Raw genomic sequence first — 17,084 nt, 5'->3', positions numbered from 1 at the left:
TTGCCTCCATCATTTGTAGCAAATTCGTGCTGCGAAAAAGTGTATTTATGAAATAAACATGCTAGCTAGACCCCCTTTGAAACGGTATTATATTAAATTCTTTAACCGCGCGCGTGTTCAAAATCTACTTGCATGCCGGTTTAATAGTCAAACAACTTGCATGTTGATTCTATAAACAATCATATGGCCTTCTGCTATTTGTCCATTGCCACCATACTGGTGAGATCTTCTGATGATCAACATGAACCCTCCCATTAGCCACTCAAAAGCATAAAAATTAGTTGGAGTTGTTCTTTATGTCTAGCAATCATGTCACTTTAAACCCCCAGTATCCCACTTGTGTTTTAGCAATATATTTGGAATCTAAGCTTTCCACATAACAAAACCAAGGTAAGCCTCCACGTGTCATCATCTCTAGGGAATATCCACGTGGCTACATGGAAACCTCTGTCCATTCAGTAAATGATCTCTAGATGTCAACAGGAGACCTCGTTAAGGTTTTCCCGTTGATTGGAGTTTGATTTGACAAGATTCTTGCTTCAAATATAAGATGGGGAGTGGAGGGAGCTGAGCTGACCGTTCACTGATTTGTTTATAACCAAAAAAGGGCACTGTTTTGGAACATGAAAACTTTATAGCAAAAGCAGAATACAAAAGCAAACTAAGGTGGGCAGCTAATTGGCTCATCAAGAGACGAGAGTGGGGATGCACATGAAAAAGCAATTGCTTGCTGAGTAGACTATGAACATGCCCTACATGAAGCCATTTGCTCAGCTGTGGACTGGATGGACACACATGATACGACAGATCTATGCACATTTTAAGTCTCCAGGCTTGGGGATTGAGCAATGAACAATAATTAGTCTTCTGCTGGATCATATGTTAAGCCCGTATGGTATGGGTTTTTCAAGGTCCGTCATCGAGATTTGGTTAATCACTATATGAAAATATAGAATTTCGAGTTGGAATTGAAGAGAATTAGCCAATCACAGATACATAATATGCTAATCATGTGCTTAAACAATTAATATAATTACAATATTACATCACATCCCGCTATAAGAAGTCTCAAATGCCGAACCCAAAACGTTACTCATGGTTCAATTGTAATCTTATCCCTTGAGGGCAGTGATGAGAAAGTTTCAAATGTAGTGCTGCTAAATAATTTATAGAAGTTTGTGCTATACATATCAGTGTAACCCTATAAGTTTGTGCTATGATTATTGAATCTTTACTTCTATCCGCTTTGGTTTATTTGTTGAACCGTGATAGAATTCTAAATGCTATTTTTTTTTCCATAGTATAAGTGGTAGGTTTCGAATATAAAATCTCTCAGTTATATTCATTCCCTTCGAAATTCAAAGGTTCTTGATATCACATATCGTTAAAATTTAGTTAAATACATATACCTTTTTTGAAATGTACATATGATATTTCAGACGCGTAAACCAGTATGAAGAAGTTGATCAAATATGCGTGCAACCATTTAATATTTAAAAGTCTTAACAATTAAGTCAGTTTAACGTTAATGAGTTGATAAACTATATATACACACACATGAAAAGTTTATGCTTAGCGGTCATATGGCTTAACGATAGAAATAAATTAAAAGATAATCCAACTCTTTCATTTTTTAGATTTTAAAGATATGTTTATCGATTAAAGATATCATGATTTTCAATTGCTTTTAATAGGTGGACTCGTGTATATGTATGCTTTTGCAACACTACCCCTCGCCTCAAATGCCCAATCACATAGTTGCATAACATCGTACAGGAGTAGAATACTCAATAAGAGTGCTTTGTGATATGTCTTTTCAAGTCTAAAGACACGATCAAATCACCTTTAGTATCCAATGGATGCACCAAGTGGCAAGAGCTAATTTGCCATAACACAAGTATTCAGATGTCCGCAAGTAAATAGTATACTGAGTACTGACTAGAGTATATAAAATAAGAGGTTCTAAAGCATAAAAATAGCTTTGCTAATAAAAAATAAAGTTGCCTGCCAGTGACATTTCCTTGCCTTTTTGATTTTATTATTATGGAGAGAGAAACAAGAATCCAGCGAGGATGTTTATAAAGTTGGAAGCCATCTAGAGGAAGATTTGAGAGTTGTTTTAGTCGCAGCTGAGGACGAGAGGGAGAGAGCGCGGCAACCTCGAAGCTAGTCCAAACTAGTGGGAGGTTGTTTGCAGAAACTGCAACCAAAAACAGCAGACAAGAACAAAAATTTCACAAGGAAAACGGTAGAAAGAGGGGTTGAAAATCAGTTGATACATAAAAAAATATGGCTCGTGGAAAGATTCAGATGAAGAAAATCGAGAACCCTGTTCACAGGCAAGTCACCTTCTGCAAGCGTCGTGCAGGGCTTCTTAAGAAGGCTAAGGAGCTCTCTGTGCTGTGCGATGCTGAAATTGGCGTCGTCATTTTCTCCGCTCATGGAAAGCTTTATGAACTAGCCACCAAAGGGTCTCTCTCTCTTCCCCTTATCTCTCTCGTGCAAATTTTCTATCCTCTGAATCTATCCTAGATTAGGTTGATTGCACAAATATAGCTTAGACGTATTGCCTTGATTCTTAAATAGTAGACATTTTCTTGACTTTGGAGTTTTATTCCGTGCCAATTTCTATTCCACTCTTTATTTTCTCATCATTTTTCACTTTTATATGAAATACGATCATGAATAGACAATATAGTATATTCGCACGTATCAATAAATCAGAAAATATAGACATGGAAGTGACACAAAAGCAGGATACAAGACTAGAGGCCGTTGATTTGTGCAAACAACTTAGGCTAGAAATGCAGATGCTTGCATGCATGCATGTGTGTATATTGACCTGTTTTTGGGTAGAATATTCCTTAATAGTTAATTGTTTTCTTTTTCATTTTTTTCCCCCTTTCTTCTTTGTTTTGCTGCTAAAGAACCATGCAAGGCTTGATTGACAAGTACGGCAAGACTTGCCGGGGAAGAGCTCCGGCTGAGCAAGCCAAAGAAAAGGAACCTCTGGTATGTATATTCCTTCCACGTGTTGGCTTTGTTTCCACCTAGTTTTGAGTTGTTTTTTCTCTTTGCGTGCATATATCCCCTCTGCCTATTCCATGACGTTTTGGTGGTCGCAAGAATATGCAACTTTCTGTGAGTTGTAACTGAATGCTCATCATCTCGATTCTGTCTAAAATTATTTTACTTTTGGTTTGAATTTGTGTGTTAAGAATCTGATGCTGCTTCTAGCTTTCGTGTTCATGGTAACAGTAAATTTTATCTACATCAATACAGCCAAGACAGGTAGCAGAATTGTCACACTCTTTAGGCAACTTTTTAGAGACAGAACTTTATGGTCTGCTTTATGTCTCCCTTAATTGCGTGTAAAAATGTAAACCAGATAAACATGCATATGAATATTCTTAGCTTTTGTGCTGTTTATCAATGCTAACATCCAATGTTGATCCAATTAATCATCCTGCTTCCTGTCCTTTTGACTGGAAAACCAGTTGTTCGAATTATTTAACACATAGAGAGATAAAGATCATAACTAGGAAGCTTCATATAACTGTGGAAGAAATTATTGACAACTTGGCTTGCTAGTCGGTGAGAGCTACGTGTATGAAAGCATAATTAAATTAAAAAAAAAATTAATCACGATTCTCAAAATAAAAGAGCTTAAGATAATAAAAAGAATGCATGCCACCATATTACTCCTGTATGCTTTCTTCTTGCTCCTATATATTCAAATTAAATAGGAGTCAACATCTTGCTGAGGTTGTGGTGGTATATATATATATTTTTTATCTAACCAACCAAGTAAGAGTGGGAAGAATATAGTGACAACTACATATATATATATCCTGGTTTCTTCCCTCAACGTACTACAAATGATGGTACCTAAAAAAAATAAAGATGCTGGAATATATTGTTGAATTACTTACTGTAGGGCATTAGGGCTATGAGGTATGTGGAGAATGACAATTTCACTAGGCAAATTCATTGCCCTAGTTGTCAATATTAGTTTCATTTTTGGTAATTCACCAGCCAAATTAACTGCCTAACTTCTTGATTTTAGTTTCGTTTTCTAAATAAAGTCTAATTAAGGTGCTTTGATGTTGAAATTATAATTAATTAAGAAACTCGATCGCAAGAATTCAATTTTATGTTCTATAAATAAGTAACAGATCGATTATTGGCTGTTCATCACTTCTGTCTATCTGAACCAAAGCATATCCCTTTCAGATAGGGCATTTATAACATATTTTTGTAAAAATATGCTTCCCTTTGGAAGATATATTGAAGTTGGAAAAAGTTGAAGTATCTCTTAGATTTGTGGAATAAGCATAAATATCTGCTGTAGGACCCAAAAGACGAGATTAGCAACCTAAAGCAAGAGATTGAAGTCCTCCAGAAAAGTCTAAGGTAAAGTAAATTCTTCTCTCCTCAGAGTTGAATTTACAATTTATAAGTAGCTGTCTTTTGGTCAATAAACCTATGTAATGGTTTCCTTTTATTAATTTTATGCACAACTTGAGCTATACTGATGCCGTATTTATAACTGTGTACTTATCCTTTCCTTTCTAATACGAGTCTGCTAAAATGTATTATTCTTCTGTAGAAAGGTTCCATCTAGGTGTCTTATCAATTTTTCTTATGCAGATTTCATGATTTTGACTTGTATGCTTGGTAGGATAATGGATATATTAATCTAGGTTAACATATGTGATCAACAAAGTGCTTTTAAAATATGCACAGGCATGCATAACTAATCTACATTGGGTTCGATGAACAATTGTGGAACCGTTTCTCTAGGTACATGTCTGGAGGAGGAGCTGGGACAATGACCTTAGATGAACTGGATGTACTCGAGAAACACCTCGAAACTTGGATATATCATATACGTTCGGCAAAGGTAAATGCCATACATTTCCATAGGAAAATAGAGAATTTGAACAGCATGCATCATTAATAGCAGAACTGAGCTTAATAATTGATTACCATTTTTTTTTATGTCATGTTCAGATGGATATCATGTTTCAAGAGATCCAGTTGCTGAAGAATAAGGTACCTAGAATTTATCTCTCATTCCAAATTTTGATTCGATAATTAATTGTGATTCTTATGAAGAATTTGTGTATTATGAAATCTTTACATAACCATTTCTTGGTTACAAAAGAAAATAAAACCGTTTGATTCACTATAAGAAGTAATAGTAAACAACTAACACCAGAATTAATTACCTAGAACTCTAATGTGCTTTTAATAGTAGTCAAATTTGAACATAGAAAAGATGTACTCTTGTTATAGTCAAATTTGGCGGGATTAGAGTATGACTACCCCAAATGTTCAGGGGGCTAAAGTGTGATTAACCCTTTATTGATTTGTGGTTTTTGCTTCTCTTGCTTTAGTTGAGGGGGATTAGTGGTTGGTTTGGACATCATTTAATTGAACCAAGTAGTAACCATTAAAAGAAAAGATTTGCAAAATAACTAGTGGTTTCCTAGAATTTGTATTGTGAACTTGTATGAGTTGCAGAAATTTTTGGGGCCAAGTACCAAATTCTTGTAAGTGATCTATTTGTAGACTTCTTCGAAACATCAAGCATCCATTTACATACATATATACATATACATATACATACATATATATATATATATATATATAGGATTTATTTTTCTTACAGTATTAGTGTATATACTGACAAGATTGGATAAATGTCACGTCATCTGAATTTGAATTTAAACATCAAATTTTGTATATAAAAGAATGTTAGTATATAAAAGATTATCTATATATATATATACAAAAGGAATCTCAACATTGTCCACAAAGTTTAATGTTCTGCCTTTCGGCCTTCAGTCCACTGTGTATGCACGCACCACTTTACGCCTACAGAACCACTAGATTCAGCTCTAGATTATCGGTAATCATCCAAATTCCTTCCTTTTATCTTTATCTTTCCTTCTCATTCCCCTTTATTTGATTTTCTTTGTCTTTATACTCCTTCTAAACCCTGAGAGAGTTTGTCATGGCCCACAACAGTAATTGCAAGGGTAAAATTGTGCTGGTTTCCAACTTTCGGTATGATTTAGAGCCCGAGAGGTTAAAATTATGAATGCATGATGTGGTTTTGGGGCTTAAGCTTAAGCACAGGTTTTATGTGTATTTTTTTTTAGTACAGATGGAAGTTTTTGAATTCCAAATCTCTCATTTACACTGCCATCTACAGTAAAAAAAAATGCTAATAGCACATAAAATCCCATAATTAAGCTTAAGCCTTGCAATTACTGGGAACTGAATGAAAAACGTTAAAGAAGAAACGAGATTGGAGAAGGGCAAGGAATGACAGTAGACAAAAATTACTGAACTAAATTCCATCTTTGCCCAATTAGACCTGAAGTAGCTAGACACAATGGAAGTGAAGGGTCATACTACTTCAGGTACTACTTATTTTGCATAGTAAGGAGGGAATTTGAGTACAATATCAATTCACAAACAACTAATAGTAACACCAACTTTTATTGGACTTGGTCAATATCACGTCTAATTATTTTAGCTAATTATACATTTTAATTTTAGCTAATCAGGTTTTACGACGTTCTCATTTGTTTTTACATGTTCAAATTATGAACTTTTTAATATCCAAAAAATTCATTCCGTAATCAACCAAAAAAAAATAGTTTTCGTTGATTCTGATTGTTCTCTATAGTGACTTTCTACAATCAGATTTTACAAAATCTAAAGCAATCGAGAACGACGCCTTATTATTTTCCTAAGAAACTGAAACGGGTTCTGCTTTCTCAATTGCAGGAGGGAATACTGAAAGCAGCTAACAAGTACTTACAAGAAAAGGTAATGAAATGGATACCCAGACAAATATGCAGAAGTGGTGCTCTTTAACTATCTGCCCGATAACATTTTCTTTCGTGATTTTGCAGATGGATGAACAGCATAGTGTTACTGACATGGTGCCGCTGCTGACTGCTGCTGCTACTAACATTCAATATCCACTAACTGTACACAGTGAGATATATCAGTTCTAATTTTGAGTGCTTTTTGTGTAATGAGTATTTAACTGCAGACTAGTGTTTCGCCTCTTGAGACTTGGTGATTTCAGAGAATAAGTTTGGGCTTTTATTGAACCTTCTTGTTGCATGTATAAATCCAAGTTTGTATATTTCTTTTACATCAAACTTTAAAGAGTTGATGTTGGTTTGTAGTAGCATAATAAAAATGAGCATGTGTGGTACATGTTCCCTTTTTAGTGTTTTGATAGTTCAGGTTCTAATTTTCAGCACCACTTGATTAGATGATAATTTTTTTTTTCTTTTACAGAAATCCTATACTACATGATTCATTCTCTATATAAGACAACGAACACTATAATAAAGAGTTCAAATTGCAACATCAAAATGCAAAAATTAAAAAAGAACTCATAATTTCTGGTTATTTTTATAAGACAATCATTTGACAAAAAGATAAAACAATAGTACTATGAGCAAGGAACAAGACAATTCAATTCAACAAGGAAAACTGCTATATAGAAGGCATAATATCATGAGCAGTATGTATATATATATATATATATATATATATATATATATATCGCCACCAAATGTATCATCAAAACATCACTTCCTATATGGAGTGCCATCTCAAAATGTTTCTTTGAAAAAAGGGCTTACTATATCCTAGTGAATTTTTCATTTCCCTGCCTTTTTTTTTGTTTCTTCTGCCTCCAGCACCATCACCCATGCCAGCCACCAAATCCACCCCAACTCTTTGCAGCACTTTTTTCACATCCCCTCCTCCACAACTCAACCCTTCTAGCTCCAAGATAAGAATCCAGGTGCACTTCTTCCTCTAAATCTCTTCTCCCATAAACAACACCAAATCTACAAAACAGTTTTGAAGGCCAATCGTTAATGTTTTTATTTTATCATATGTGTGTGTGCGCGCGCGCAACTTCAATTCTCAAGAACGGCCAAACTTTAAGATCAACCAATATTTATCAATTTGGCTACCAATCAATGAGCATATACTATCTTGACTTAAACATGCGAGGATGGTTCTCTTTAAATGTTTTATCTTTGTTCGTTCGAAAATTTTTGGGGAGCAAGGAACAGGAAAGGGATAAAGAAAATGTTGGAGATTGAGAGTTTTATGTGGATTCTTGACACTGTAATACTCAAATTGTGGACTGGAGGCAGAAAAGGAAGAGATTCAAAACAGCAGATTATTAAAGTGATAAAAATGGAAGTAGGACACATCATTAGTCCACAAATGCATTACATGTAGGAGATGATACGTTGGTGAACCAAAATAGTGGTGACACATATCATTTCTCTAATATCATATACTTCTTGTCTAAGGTTTCTCTCAATGGACCTCTAAAATTCTCACTAATCTTTCCTAATTTTTATTTCTGTAACATGCCCTATGGGAAAAAGAAAGATTAGAGAATTCATTTGAGTTGAGAGAATATATTTTGATTCCACATTTGCCCTTTTTGTTTTCCCACTTGTTACACAATTTTGTTATCACAATCTGTATCAGGATGAATAAAAGGTTTAAAAGCCAAGAAAAAATTTTGTAGGGATTGTTAGTTTAATGCAACATAATATAGCAGGTTCAACTATTTAGCACATTATTGTTGCAATAGAAATGGTTATTTAGATGATTGGAACTGCATATTATGGAACTAGTAGTGAAATAGAAACATTGATAAGAAGGTCTTGAAAGTACAAAATTGAGAATTGGATACCATGTCCAAGTTTAATAGGAAAGTCATACAATTCACCAACATCTTCCAATATTATAGAACGAATTAATATTGTGGATTCAATTGCATGGCCGCAATAAAAAAAAATATATATATATATATATATTAGAGCCAAATTAAAAATTTTAAGAGGAAAAGAAAATCCAAAGCAAGCTGTAATTCTGCTATAGAAAATGCAGACTTCTTCTAGTAATTTGAAGGTAAAATAATTGGGTGAACAATTTGAACCAATGTGGTAGATAGATTTGGGTCAAGAACACAAAATCTTAAATTGGTACTAAAATTATTGGAGCATTTTCATTAAGGACATGTATAACTTATTCACTTTAAAAAAACATAAAGGGATAATTTCAGAAACCTCCCCTGAGGTTTCTAACAATTTCACTGAGCTCCCCTAAGGTTTGAAAAATTATACATGCCTCCCTTGTCATTTAAAATAACAATTTTACCCTTAAATATTTTAATGAAATTCTCTTATTTGGTATGCTTATCCTTAGAATGAGTTTTGAATTATTTTTTCATTCTTATTTTTTTAAATTTTTTGTCAATAAAACTGTAGAACTACCACTATTGCCTCTAGGTGACTATTATAACCAAATGTCGAACTAGTGATTTTTTTTATGAGTTAATTTTATATTAATCCAATGTTTTTGCTGATCTTTGTTTTCTATTTTTTGGTATTAAAATTAATAATAAATAAAAAAGAAATAGTCCAAAAGCACTGCTAAATTATGATAATCCCACTACTTCAAAAATTTATAAATTCTAAATGAATTATTTCAACATTTTCTTTTCTGTCTTATAAATCTAAATCCATAATAAAATACCATAAAAATATCATATCGTAGTAATAAAATTATTATTATAGTTGTTTATCAAATACTCCATCCGTCCCAAAAAGTTTATCACTTTTTGGGAATTGGAATATTTTTCAATAGTAGACAAGAATAAGAGATAGCTATCTGTAATTCCTAAATTATCCCCGCCAAATGGTTGATGCAAACTAGTCAACACTTTGGGCCCACTACATTATTAAAGCTACACTAACTTTTTGCTTATTTTGCACTGCACGCGCTAGTAAACATTGGCTAGTATCAGCCACGCACTTCAAAGCGTGCCTTGTTCTTTTGACAATTTATGCTGGACCCACATATTTAAAGGTAGTGTCAGAAGGGTAAAATTAGAAGAAGGAGAAAAATTCATTTGCCATTTTAGGTATGTGACAAACATTTTGGGACAGATCAAAATGGAAAGCATGATAGTTTCAATGGGACAGAAGGAGTAGTAGATATGGATATGAAAACTTTGTCACATTTTCCTTATTATCATACTAAATAATCTTATAATTGTATAAAAAAATAAATTAAAACTCATTTCACAAGGGCTTTTTTAGGTCTTCATTTCAAAAATTGTCCAAGTCAATATTATTTTAAGGTTTTGCTACTAAAACTATTAAATCAAGGGAGGTAAGTATAATTTTTCAAACCTTAAAGGTGCTTAATAAAATTGTTAGAAACCTCAGGGGAGGTTTTTGAAATTATCCCAAACATAAAAGAAGACAAATTTTTCATGGCAGAACATTTCCCCAATTAAGCTTAAGGCAATAAGGGCAAAAGCTTACAGGTCATCGATCTGGCAAGGGGAGCGTTGCGCAGCCGCAAATCACATGGTCGAACCAATGGGTAAATAATTGTTATGAACTGTAATAGTTAATCTGCATTAGCAGTGGGTAATTGCTCAATTTGGGAAGATTCAGAGATGAGAAAGGAGAGAAAGAGAGAGACTCGGAGAGAGAGAGAAAAAGAGACTGAGAGAATGAAAACAGATTCTTGTTATTTCTTATCTGATACAAGTCAGTGGGTCCCATTAATACAATCCACGTGATAAGCCACTAACTGACTAAACTAACTTTTAAATCCTCCAATTAATCAAACGACATCGTTTGGCTTTTCCCCCAAATTACAATTTCTGACCCAATTACCCGCCAACCTAACAATTCCTCTCCCATGGAATCAGACTTGTCCTCAAGTCTGGAACTCAGGAAACTGATTTTCAATAAAAGTCTTGTCCTCCCAAGAAGCTTCATCGTAGCTTAGGTGATTCCATTTAATCAAGAACTGAATGACAGGCTTCCCTTCACGCATGACTACTCTCCTCTTCAGTATAGTTTCTGGCTTCAGTGGACATTGATCATATTCATCCAGCTCCGGTAGGTCAGGGGAGCTGTTGTGTAGTGGCCCCAGCTTTTTCTTTAATAAGGACACATGGAACACAGGATGTAGTCGTGCCCCTGGTGGTAGTTTGAGCCTATAAGCTACCGCTCCAATCTTCTCCTCCACCTGAAATGGCCCATAATATTTTGCTGACAATTTAAGACACTTCCTCACAGCTACAGTCTGTTGCCTGTATGGTTGCAGCTTTAAGAATACCCAGTCCCCCACAGAAAAACTCCTCTCAGTCCTGTGTTTGTCTGCATAGTGTTTCATCCTTTGCTGAGCCTTTGCTAAGTGTTCCTTAATGCAACTTGAGATTCTGTTCCTCTCTTGGACCATATTGGTCACAGCAGGTACCATTGAATCCACATAGGGTCCCAATGGTAGTGGTGTAGGTTTGTAACCATACAAAGCTTCAAAGGGAGCCATGTCCAAGCTAGAATGATAAGTGGAATTATACCACCACTCTGCCATAGACATCCATTTACTCCACTGTGAAGGAAGTTCCCCTGTCATGCACCTCAAGTAGCTCTCAACGCACTGATTCAGCCTTTCACTTTGACCATCCGTTTGTGGGTGATAAGCTGATGAGTAGTGCAGTCCTACTCCCACTGCCTTGAAGAGCTCCTTCCAAAACACACTGGTGAAGATCTTGTCTCTATCAGTGATGATAGATTCTGGTAACCCATGTAACCTGTAGACATGATCTAGGAAGACCTGAGCAACACCTTTGGCTGTAAAGGGGTGAGTGAGCCTGATGAAATGTCCAAACTTAATAAACCTGTCAATCACTACCAGAGCAGTGTCATATCCTTGTGACTTAGGGAGTTTCTCAATAAAGTCCATAGTAATGTGCAGCCATGCTCTATTGGGAATTGGAATTGGTTGTAACAGCCCAGGGTAAGGAACATGTTCAGATTTGTTCCTTTGACAAACCTCACAGTTTCACACATAGTTTATCACTTCCTGTTTCATACCTGGCCAGTAGAATAGAATTTTGAGTTTCTGCCAGCAATTTTGTTGACCAGAGTGCCCTCCTATAGCTGAGTCATGTAATGCCTGAATTATCTGATTCTTGATGTTGTTGGCATTCCCTATATAGATCCTTCCTTGATATCTCAGGATTCCATCCAACCAGGTATAGTCAGCATGTGAATTAGAGTCTAGAATCAGTTGACTCACAATGTCTTGACAATGTGAATCACCTTCATAGCTATTCTGCAACTCCTCAATCCATCCAGGCTTGACAGATGAGATAGCTAGACAGGATCCCTTCACTTCCAACTGTGCAGATTCATGCCTTCTGGATAACGCATCTGCCACTTGATTGTCAGTTCCTTTCTTATACTGTATTTCATAATCTAATCCCATTAGCTTCGTCATCCATTTGTGTTGAATGGCAGTGTTCAATTTCTGGTCCAAGAGATACTTCAGTGACTGATGATCAGTCCTGATAATGAAATGACTTCCCAACAGATAATGCCTCCATTTAGTAACAGCCATAACCAAAGCCAAGAGCTCCTTCTCATAAACTGAGAGCCCCAAATTCTTGGCTGATAAAGCCTTACTCAGAAAAGCAATGGGATGTCCTTCTTGCATTAATACTGCCCCAATTCCTCCCCCACTAGCATCTGTTTCCACTACAAAGGATTTTTGAAAATCTGGTAGCTGAAGTACTGGAGCTGAACACATTAACTTCTTCAATTTATCAAAGGAGTCTTGTGCTTGACTGTTCCACTTAAAGTTGTCTTTCCTTAACAGTTCTGTGAGTGGTTTACATACAATGCCATAGTGTTTAATAAACCTTCTATAATACCCCCAAAAACCCCCTCAGCTCCTTGACTGATTGAGGCATAGGCCATTGGAGAATACTACTAATTTTTGAGTGATCCATACTGACACCCTTATCAGTGATGGTATGCCCCAAGTAATCTATCCTTTTTTGAGCAAACGCACATTTAGGCTTCTTTACATAGAGCTGGTGTTTCCTTAATACTTCTAGCACAGTTCTTAAATGTTGTATGTGAGCATCCAATGTAGGACTATACACCAGGATATCGTCAAAAAAAACCAGTACAAATCTCCTCAAGTAAGGTTGGAATACCTGGTTCATAAGTGATTGGAATGTGGCTGGTGCATTGGTGAGCCCAAAAGGCATGACCAGGAACTCAAAGTGTCCACAGTGGGTTTGGAAGGCTGTCTTGTAAGTGTCCTGAGGCTTAACTCTGATCTGATGGTAACCTGCTGTGAGATCCAGCTTGGTCTTATACACAGAACCAGCTAGTTCATCCAGTAGCTCATCTACATTAGGAATGGGAAATCTGTCCTTAATAGTCATTTCATTTAACCTCCTGTAATCCACGCAGAACCTCCAAGTTCCCTCTTTTTTCTTAACCAACAGCACATGGGAGGCAAATGGGCTATTACTGTGCTTGACTACCCCTGTCTGAAGCATTTCTGCCACCTGCCTTTCCAGCTCCTCCTTGTGACAGTGAGGGTATCTGTAAGGCTTCAGTTTGAAAGGTTGTGCCTCTGGCTTGAGAGGAATTTCATGGTCTACACTCCTGCTAGGAGGTAAAGAATTTGGTTTCTGAAATACATCATCATACTCCTGTAGTAGTCTTCCTACTTCCTGTGGTATAGGACCTGCCCCTTCTTCTGTCTTACTTTTACAGTTCAATGCCAAGCACATTTGCTTTTTATACTCAATAAACGTCCTCAAATCCTTACCCCTGATCAAGTCCATATCACAGTCTTCTGCCTATCCATGCAAGTGAACTTCATTTCCCTGGTTATGTAGTGATATCTTGAGTCGTTGGAAATCAAATGTAATGGGACTGAAGTGTGTCATCCAATCTACTCCCAGTATTATATCCCATCCTCCTAACTCCATCACCTTCAAGTCAAACTTGAAACCATGTTGATTAATCTTCCAGTGCACATTAGGACAGATGGCATTACTGGACACACTGGTTCCATTTCCCATGATGATAGAGAATGGTTGATCCACCCATTTGTAGTCGATATCCATTCCAATAACCAGTTCACTGTTGATATAACTGTCGGAGCTCCCAGTATCTACCAATATAAAAACCTTTTCACCATCCAGGATGCCTGTCAATGTAATTGTCTTCATTTTCAGTGATTCAGATAGAGCATGCAAGGACAGTTCCATGGTTTGACCAGGATTTCCTGTCTGTTCATCCTGTTCTCCTAATGCATCTTCAAACACAGCATCTTCCTCATCATCTAACAGCAAGCAATTTACATGTCCCAACCTGCATTGGTGACCTATGGTGTATTTCTCCCCACACTTGAAACACAGACCTTTACTTCTCCTGTATTGCAGCTCTTGTGCTGAGATCTTCCTGAATTCCTTAGTGTCCTCCTGTGGTCTGGTGCTGAACCTAGGACTTTTTTGGTTATTGTTGACAGGAACCTTATAGGTGTTGCTGCCTACTGCGGATGCGTTTCCCCTTGTCATTCCAAATCGATTTTCTCCTAGCTGTCTAGAGCTCTCCTTGGAACCTTTACTCTGTATTTTGAGTGAGTACTCTTGCCACTGAGACAACTCAAAGGCTTCAGTTAAGGTAGTAGGTTTTAGCATTCTGATCATAGGTTTGATTTCCTCCTTTAATCCACTGATGAAGCTAGAAATGAAATAGTTTTCATCCAGATTTCTATTCTTAATCAACATCAATGGTTTCAATTCCTCAAATCTTTCCTGATATTCTTCCACACTACCTTCTTGGTGCAGTTTATTAAATTTTTCCACAACATCCTTGCAAGTGCTGTCTGTGAACCTTTTGCACAGCAGATCTCCAAACTCTATCCAGCCTAATCCAGGTTTCTCAATTTTTACCCCCTGGAACCACCTATCAGCCTTGCCTTCTAGGTACATCTCTATTACTTCCACTCTCTGGTTTTCCGGAATATGATAGTTCATAAAGTATTTATCACATTTGCACAACCACTCTCTAGGATTTTCTCCAGTAAATTGCTGTAAATCTATCTTAGGAGGATTAGGTAGTTGAAACTTACTCCACTCCTTTCTGCAGGTAATCTGTTGGTCTCCTTCAGGCTGTAATTTCTGATGAGCTGGAGGTGTAGGAAGAAGTGGCGTCTGGTCCACCATTGTCCTTTCCTCTCTATCCGTGGTTTTGTCCTTCGCAGCAGTCATCCTTGACAGGAGTGCATTGAACTTCTGATCCAACGAATTGCTGAGGTTCTGTTCCATTCCTGTCAACAGATTCACCATTCGCTTGTTGTTTTCTTCCAATTCCAGCTTCAGATTGTCCTTCAGTTGTTGTTGCTCTGATCGTTGGGAGAGCAGAGATTCCATCAGTTCTTGGAGCTTGACCTCTTGCCTTTTTACTTGCTCTTCCAATGATCTGAATCGCGTACCTTCTACCATGGAATTGTCCGTACTCCAAGGATCTAAGCTCTGATTACCAATTGTTATGAACTGTAATAGTTAATCTGCATTAGCAGTGGGTAATTGCTCAATTTGGGAAGATTCAGAGATGAGAAAGGAGAGAAAGAGAGAGACTCGGAGAGAGAGAGAAAAAGAGACTGAGAGAATGAAAATAGATTCTTGTTATTTCTTATCTGATACAAGTCAGTGGGTCCCATTAATACAATCCACGTGATAAGCCACTAACTGACTAAACTAACTTTTAAATCCTCCAATTAATCAAACGACATCGTTTGGCTTTTCCCCCGAATTACAATTTCTGACCCAATTACCCGCCAACCTAACAATAATATAATAAGATAATTACTGAACTGGTGGTTGAATTGGGCAGGTATTTGGTTTTTTCACCAATCGAACGGTTAGGTGGTTGACTTTTGAACAGATTTCTTTCTTATTTAATTCAACCATATAAACTAGTTCAATTAAGTGGTCGGTTCATTGGGCTGATCTATTAAATCACTAGATTGGGTCGAGTTAATAATTACGAGTAGTCAACTAGTCATGGATTGGAAATATTTGTCCTCATTTGACTGAGCGAGTAATTGCATATCAAATACCCTCTTATTCTAATTGAATCAAGATAAATGTTGCGGGTTTCCGGATCACCGGTTCTTTTATTTTGATAATAATGTTTTTCTTTTTGTCACCTCCAATGATACATGCAATCAATGAGCCATTGTACCTTATACTTTAAAACAAATTGACAACCGACTCTCGACTCTCTTTAAGCGAGTTGGCCATCAAGTGAAGCATAAAGTATAGATTTGATTACAGGTTAAGGATTCAAATATCTGTATCTGCTCAACACGAGATTGCATTAAAAGTAAGAATCTTAATACATTTTCAAAGCATTCTTTACCTGGCTCGAGTTCTTCTCATTCAATTGTTTGGACAAGTAATTTTTTCAGAAATATTTTTTACTTGCATAAAAAATAAGCTTTTTATTATATTTTTTCCTTCTAACTATTTTCTTTATCTCACATACATCATATTATAAATAAAACTACAGTGTTATTAAAATAATTCTTTCTTCCGCATAAGAACCAATCTTGAAGGCAAGAGAAAATGATAATATTAGCATTCCTCAAAACATTTCAAGCACTCCTTAAAACTTCATCTACTAAAGAAAAGAAGGACTGCCTGATGTTTTTTTTTTTTTAAGAGTTCTAATACCATTTCCTTTTTTTTAACTCAACCGTACAAGGTTAAATAATATCCGATGGTTGTTTATGTCTAATGTCTCCACCATTAAGCTAGAATTCAAGAAACCTCAACCCCCTTTTTTTTTTCCTTCGAAGCATGAGAACTTTAGGATCCCTTTCATACATGTGAAATCCAACCAGGCAGCTCACCACTAACTCATCTTCTGCTACTAGTGGGCCTATTGGGCTGAATACGTTGTTAACATAGAACACATCGAGTTCGCTTAGGTGCTTTACTTTTTTCCTTCGAAGCATGAGAACTTTAGGATCCCTTTCATACATGTGAAATCCAACCAGGCAGCTCACCACTAACTCATCTTCTGCTACTAGTGGGCCTATTGGGCTGAATACGTTGTTAACATAGAACACATCGAGTTCGCTTAGGTGCTTTACTTGATAGTTTGAGACCGTCACCTTATCAG

General features: G+C 36.3%; 1 protein-coding gene across 1 annotated transcript; it reads left to right on the top strand.

Annotated features, from left to right (window-relative positions):
* Positions 1-1,998: 1,998 nt before the first annotated feature.
* Positions 1,999-7,255, top strand: LOC113713824 (agamous-like MADS-box protein AGL12). The gene is made up of 7 exons (XM_027237613.2): positions 1,999-2,471; positions 2,928-3,012; positions 4,352-4,413; positions 4,804-4,903; positions 5,014-5,055; positions 6,802-6,843; positions 6,930-7,255. Exons 1-7 carry the CDS (start codon positions 2,290-2,292, stop codon positions 7,032-7,034), a joined length of 618 nt encoding a protein of 205 aa, XP_027093414.1. The 5' UTR covers positions 1,999-2,289; the 3' UTR covers positions 7,035-7,255.
* Positions 7,256-17,084: the final 9,829 nt, after the last annotated feature.

The sequence above is a fragment of the Coffea arabica genome, chromosome 10c (assembly GCF_036785885.1).
Source record: "Coffea arabica cultivar ET-39 chromosome 10c, Coffea Arabica ET-39 HiFi, whole genome shotgun sequence".
Lineage (NCBI taxonomy): Eukaryota > Viridiplantae > Streptophyta > Magnoliopsida > Gentianales > Rubiaceae > Coffea > Coffea arabica.
Note: the sequence above shows the minus strand (reverse complement) of the source record. Positions and strands in the feature narration are given on the sequence as shown.

What these genes read in the sequence shown, in the direction of transcription:
- LOC113713824 (XM_027237613.2), top strand. Translation starts at nt 2,290, where the DNA reads ATGGCTCGTGGAAAGATTCAGATGAAGAAAATCGAGAACCCTGTTCAC. An exon ending in CCAAAGAAAAGGAACCTCTG is followed by an intron (nt 3,013 to 4,351) that starts GTATGTATATTC and finishes TATCTGCTGTAG; the next exon opens with GACCCAAAAGACGAGATTAG. An exon ending in GTCCTCCAGAAAAGTCTAAG is followed by an intron (nt 4,414 to 4,803) that starts GTAAAGTAAATT and finishes CCGTTTCTCTAG; the next exon opens with GTACATGTCTGGAGGAGGAG.